This window comes from Macadamia integrifolia, chromosome 9 (assembly GCF_013358625.1).
Source record: "Macadamia integrifolia cultivar HAES 741 chromosome 9, SCU_Mint_v3, whole genome shotgun sequence".
NCBI lineage: Eukaryota > Viridiplantae > Streptophyta > Magnoliopsida > Proteales > Proteaceae > Macadamia > Macadamia integrifolia.
Genome location: NC_056565.1, coordinates 31,875,391 through 31,881,306, shown reverse-complemented (window position 1 = coordinate 31,881,306; position 5,916 = coordinate 31,875,391). Strand labels below are relative to the sequence as shown.

At 33.5% G+C, this 5,916-nt stretch overlaps 1 protein-coding gene across 1 annotated transcript; it reads left to right on the top strand.

Annotated features, from left to right (window-relative positions):
* The first annotated feature begins 865 nt into the window (after nt 1-865).
* LOC122090120 (late embryogenesis abundant protein 1-like) lies at nt 866-2,297 on the top strand. Its single transcript, XM_042659963.1, has 3 exons — nt 866-1,004; nt 1,603-1,737; nt 1,817-2,297. Exons 1-3 carry the CDS (start codon nt 954-956, stop codon nt 1,907-1,909), a joined length of 279 nt encoding a protein of 92 aa, XP_042515897.1. The 5' UTR covers nt 866-953; the 3' UTR covers nt 1,910-2,297.
* The last annotated feature ends 3,619 nt before the right edge of the window (nt 2,298-5,916 follow it).

Sequence of the window (5,916 nt, the reverse complement as noted above, 5' to 3'; positions counted from 1 at the left end):
GATTCTATATACATATATAAACCATTTTTAACTCTACTTAAATATTACATAAAATAATTTTGAAAAATAAGACAATGGGTGAAAAAGTAAAGTTACAATCTTATTGTAATCAAAATCCAACCTTGACTACAACACTATTTTTTTTTCCCTATGTAACCATGGTAGATGAAAAAAAAAAAAGTTATAACTATTTTTTTTTTTAATGAGAGTAAATTTTATCATTTTACATAAAAACTATATGAAATAACTTTCATTTTTTTTTTACCCTTAATTAAATACTACATTGAATAACTTTAAAAAAAATGATTACTACTTCTTAATTCACCAATGATAACAATATGCACATGCATAATATGACTGTATACTAACATGTATGGAAAAATGATTTATGTGGAGGAGTGTTGCCCCTGCCCCAAAAGAAGGGGTGAAATGATCACCTCGCCTCCAGTAAAATACAAATGACACCCATATTGATACTTATTGCGCATTCTCATTGACTCCTATACATATGCAAAGCCACATTTTTCCATAGAAAATACTTCCCCTACGTATATTCTACGGAAATAAGACCCATACAAGTGAGAAAGAAAAATAAGCCTAGGCTAGGCTTCCTGTAGTTTAGCCTGGTCAACAGGTCCGTGGGAGAGAACTTGGATGACGCATTACGTTGACTGAGTTTGTGGAGCCCATTCCAACGTGAAAAGAGCAATAATACTCGCTCTCATTGTCTCATCTTATAACATCCCCACCACATGATATGACACGTGTCTCATAAACTATAGGCCCACCCAAATATCCACTTGTCATTTTTAGCTAGATCTACTTGAGCTATATATACCCTCTCACCACCAGGCTTCTTACATCAACATTCAAAGTTTCACAAAACTTCAACAGGAAAAACAATCACAAAAGTCCAAATCCCTTTGTCTTGTAATTTTATTTCTCAGGAAACTATGGATTCTCAGCAACAATTCCGTGCTGGTGAGAGCCGCGGCCAAGGACAGGTGAGATTTGTTTTTCTTGTTATCCTTTATTGCCCCTCAGTTTTCTTTCTTCCAGTTGATGTAAAATAGGGTTGAGTTTCTTAAAATCCTAGGGTTGAGTTTCTTAAAATCCTAACTTAATCTTAGATCCTCAAAATTCAATTCAGGTCCAACTAAATCTTGTCGAATTCATGTTCAAATCTAACCTTGTCAGATTCATACCAATCAAATCTGACCCTAATAGACCTATCAGGTTGGTTGGGTTGGGTTGACCTTGACTTCTGTAATAATTGGATTAATCTTGATTGACCTATTTTGGTCATTCATGCCTTATACAATAAAAAATTATTAAAAAATAAAATACTAATAAGAGTCTTAAATTCTAATATAAAAATTTCGAATTAAATTTTGGGTCGGGTTAGGTCAAGTTGGAACGAGTTGAGGCCTCAACCCGAGCCTTAACCCAGGATCAAAGTTTTTCAACCTTAACCCACCCTCGAGGTGAGAAAACTTGACCCAAACCCTATTTAAATTCATGATAAATTCAGATTGTTAGGGTCAAACTTTCATCCCTACTTCCATGTGATTTTATTCTAGTATGACGATTTTGCTTTTGTAGGCCATGACTGAAGATTGGCTTCAATCTGCCAAAGATACTACAAATGCAGCACGTGACAAGGTGTCTGATGTCACTCATCACACCAGCAACTCTGCCCAGCAACACAAGGATGAGAGTGCTGGCTTCCTCCACCAGGTTCGTTCTCTCTCTCTCTCTCTCTCTTTTTGTTGTGTGATGATGGTTGCCCTAATTGCTGTTGTTGGTCGTGTTGTAGAAAGGAGAGCAGATGATGAATATGGCACAAGGAGCTGTGGACTCTGTGAAGAGCACACTTGGAGTGGGTGACAACAGCAACATCAAGAAGTGAATAAAGACACTCCCTCCCTCCTTCCTTCCCTTCACTTCCCTTCTTTTTCATGTCTTTGTTTTTAGGGTTTTTTCTTCTGTTTTCATGTAAAAGACTAAAATAGAGATGATTGTTTCTCTCTTTTATGTCTTTTTTGGTATTTAATTTGTGTTTTCTAGGCAATTAATTAATTGTTTAGTAAGTGATGAATGAGGAAGAGAGGCTGTAATAAGGGCAGATGAGGTGCTCCTGTATACTTCTTTTGCCTTTTTTTTTTTTTGGTAGGGTTTTGCTTTTCCTCAAATTGGAGGATGAATTCTTTCATTATTATGTGAGTTCATTCATGAAGAACCCAATGGGAGATGTTGTAATAAAGCTTAATAATATATAATATGTTTATTTGTTTAAATTATTTCTTGCGCTTTACTTGTTCTTGTTTAATTTGCCTCAAAGGGTTTTTGTTTATTACCAAAAAAAGAAGACTCAAAGGAAAAATATATTACAAGAAATGCCTTAAAATTTGTATTAATAAAAAAAATATATTAACATTTTAAATATGAAAAAAAAAACCTTATTATAATCAAAAGATTGAATTAAAAAGTTGTTACTTTACATTTTATTCATTGTAAAATTTATTTTTTTCCATAATAATAAATTTTGTCATTTTACATAAATATTGCATTATATAACTTTCAATGAACCCTTTAAATTTTATTACATGGTTGCACCCTTTAAATATAATACAAGATTTTAGAAATTTTAAGTGGGAGAGAGTTGGCCACGTTGTCCTCTTGGTATGAGCTAGTAGCACACACCAATAAGAGGGAAAGATGGGGAGGGGCACATGAATCATTCCAAAGGGGAGGGAAAGAGAATGACACAGGTTGGGCCCCCCACAGTGCGCCAGGTGCCCAACCTTTTCTCTTTTTAAATTTACAAATTATTCTTTCTAACAGATAGGTCCATAAAGCCCATGGACTAGAGAATGATCTTACGATTGGGTGACCTCGGGATGTGTGCCCAGATTCTCTCAACCATGGGATCACTCTCTTGTCTCTGGGGTCTATGAAGAGGAGCCAGCAACTTGGTCAATGAATATGTTGGCATAAATAACGATACAAAACCATTATAACACTAGATTAATTTCCTTACTAATTCATTCCTAGATAGATTTCTTTTAGGTATAATTCAAAAAATTAGATTGTGAATATATGCAATAAGTGTTCACCAAAAAAATTATATATATATATATATATATATGCCATAAATGTTACAAAAAAGTAAGGGTGTCAATTTAGAACTGAAATTGGATTTTTAAAATCGTATTGAACTTAATCAAAGTAAATCTGTTCTGTTTGGTTTCAAAAGTGGGAATATTTTCTTCGTTTGGTTTTTGTTTCAAAGTTAGGATCTTTTTTCTTGTTCAATTTTGGTTCCAAAAGTTAAAATATTTTCTGGGCATGGCTAGGTGTCAGTTTAATGACTAAAATCGTTGAATTGAAACAAATAAAGAAACGACTAAAATTATCATCTTTTTAAATATTTCAGTTAGTGTGGATGATAAATTATATTCATTTTTTATGTTTGAAATCCTTTTGTGGATTATGACCCTAAAAATGAGGACTTTTTTGTTGATGAATATGTAAAAAGTTGGCCCGTACATCTAAAATAGGACTTGAACCCTAAAAAAAAAGGATTTTTTTTGTTGCTCAAGATGTAAAAAGTTTGCCCAAACACCTAAAATATGCCTTGAAGCGCCGAATAAGGAACCGAATTAAATCGATTTGATTTTGATTTTGAAAATGCGTTACTATTCTCGATTCAGATTGGTTTCTGCATCTTGTATCTTGAACCGATTTATGCATCTTGTATCTTGAACAGAACCAAATAGCAAAATCTAAATCAATTGTATCATCATGATGCAATTATTGATTTATGTCTCTCTCTCCTCAAATTGAATTTTTTTTTAATTTCTTTTCTTCTTTTCTAATCATTTATTGACAAGCAACATAACCTTAGTAAAAAAAAAAACAATAATTTGGCTTCCTCTAATATAGGGACATGTCCATTCATCGACTAAGTATAAACAACAAAATAACTTCATCTCAATCAATCCCTAATGAAATTATGTGTACTATTTTCCTTCTTCTCCCACAATTAGCCAAGTGATCGGGGGATGACCTTTTGTAGACAGTGGTGCAACTTGACACTACGCAATATAAAATTTCTAATACTATAAAGTTATTACTTTTTGTGAGGATTGCAGGATCAAGTCAGTTTAGAATTTGTTTAATTTTTCCTTTAATTAGGATACTAAAAGAAAATAAGTAAAGTGTTTCACCAAGTTCACCATTTTTTTCTTATAATTATATTGGATAATTATTTTAGGACTAGTTTTCTTAAGATCACAATGAAAGAGAATTCATTCACTGTGGTGCCCCACAACGCCATGATATGGGAAAGAGAGGGGGCAAGGGAGGGGGTTCACATTTGGACTGTCCCTTCATTTAGCCACTGATGCAGGAAGAATTTGTCCATTCTTTTATTATTCAAGATTCTCGCTTCATTACAACTTTATACACCTTAGTATCATAATTCATTATATTTACACCTCACTCATTTATTCCACTTGATGCCACATATAGATTTAAATTGTCTATTTAATTATTTTCATTTTCCTTTTACTACTGTTTTTCACTTTCAAAATAATTTGAAAATACTACATTCCCCCAACGAATGAGATATCAAATATCCTTTAATTCTTAAAAGAAAATTTTAGTTGTAATCATGGTTTGTCAAAAATAAGTTGGAAATTTTTTTTAATCATTTTATTATAGTACATTTTTTTAATAAAAGTAAAATCTGTCACTTCACATGAATAATGAGAACTTTTTTAACTTTCAACTTAAATAACTTTCGAAGATGAGATGACAATTAAAAAAAAAGGCTATAATTTCTCATTTCACCACCTTGTTGACAACAAGTATATCCCTTCTTAAAACAGGTTTTATTTTCAGAAGAAAAGAAAAGCGGTGCCCAGCCTTTGTCACTCTCTTACCCTTTGAAAATGACCCCATTGTCATTTCCATCCCAGCCATCCATTGGTTGAGCAGCTAGCTTCAAAAAATTAGTGGTGTACCCAACTCTCTTTTCAAAATTAGCATTATGAAACATTTGCAAAGTGAAAGTGCACGTTTGGTCCAACATTTAGATACAAATGTTGTGATCTGATGGTCAAGCAGCCGAAACAGTCTCTCAACATTCTCGAGATAAGATTGCATAGTTTTTGTCTCTCCCTCCCCCAACCTCACACATGCGAGAACCTCGTGCGTAGGATACACCCCCAAACACTTACAAAGTGAAAATAGATGTACAAATAAATAAATTGACAGCAAGATAAGACAATTTAGATTACCTACAAGCATCCAAAATGGGTTAAATGGATGATGTGTAAAAAATAGAGTTCTATAGAATTGTAATGGCAGTTCTAGAGACTTGGTAATCTAAAATGATAAAAGAATGATCCAACCTAACTACAATGAAACTTGTTAACCAATACTTTTCTCAAGAAACAACTTCATTACTCATAAAAGAATTACAACAGAGATTTCTCCTCATCTGGTAGGGTGGGTTTTAACTCTCCACACCCACCCACTGCCCTAGCCTTTTCTACCTTTCTTTTTTGATAGAGATTTCTCTTGGGAAGATTGTTTTCCTTCCTGTTTGATGGCCTCTGTTTATATGATGCATGGGGTACCAGTTTCAGCCATGGCTTCCTTTTCCGTTGTGATTCCTCATTAACAATAGCTGCGGCAGCAGCTTTCCCTCCTCAAAAACCTTCTAGAGTTGGAAACCAGAATAACTTGACAAAGCTTTTCATTTATTTAACAAAGCTTCTGATTTAACTGGAGGGCTTGAAGGTACATCCAGAATCGATTGGTTGACAAACTGTACTGTAACCCATCAAGCATCTTTCAATAAAACATGAAACATAAATATCAGCATATTGAAAATAGAAACGAAGACAC

Excerpts from the sequence above, each read along its gene's own strand:
- LOC122090120 (XM_042659963.1), top strand. The coding sequence starts at position 954 with ATGGATTCTCAGCAACAATTCCGTGCTGGTGAGAGCCGCGGCCAAGGA. Across the intron at positions 1,005-1,602 it reads AGAGCCGCGGCCAAGGACAG|GCCATGACTGAAGATTGGCT; the intron begins GTGAGATTTGTT and ends TTGCTTTTGTAG. Across the intron at positions 1,738-1,816 it reads GTGCTGGCTTCCTCCACCAG|AAAGGAGAGCAGATGATGAA; the intron begins GTTCGTTCTCTC and ends GTCGTGTTGTAG.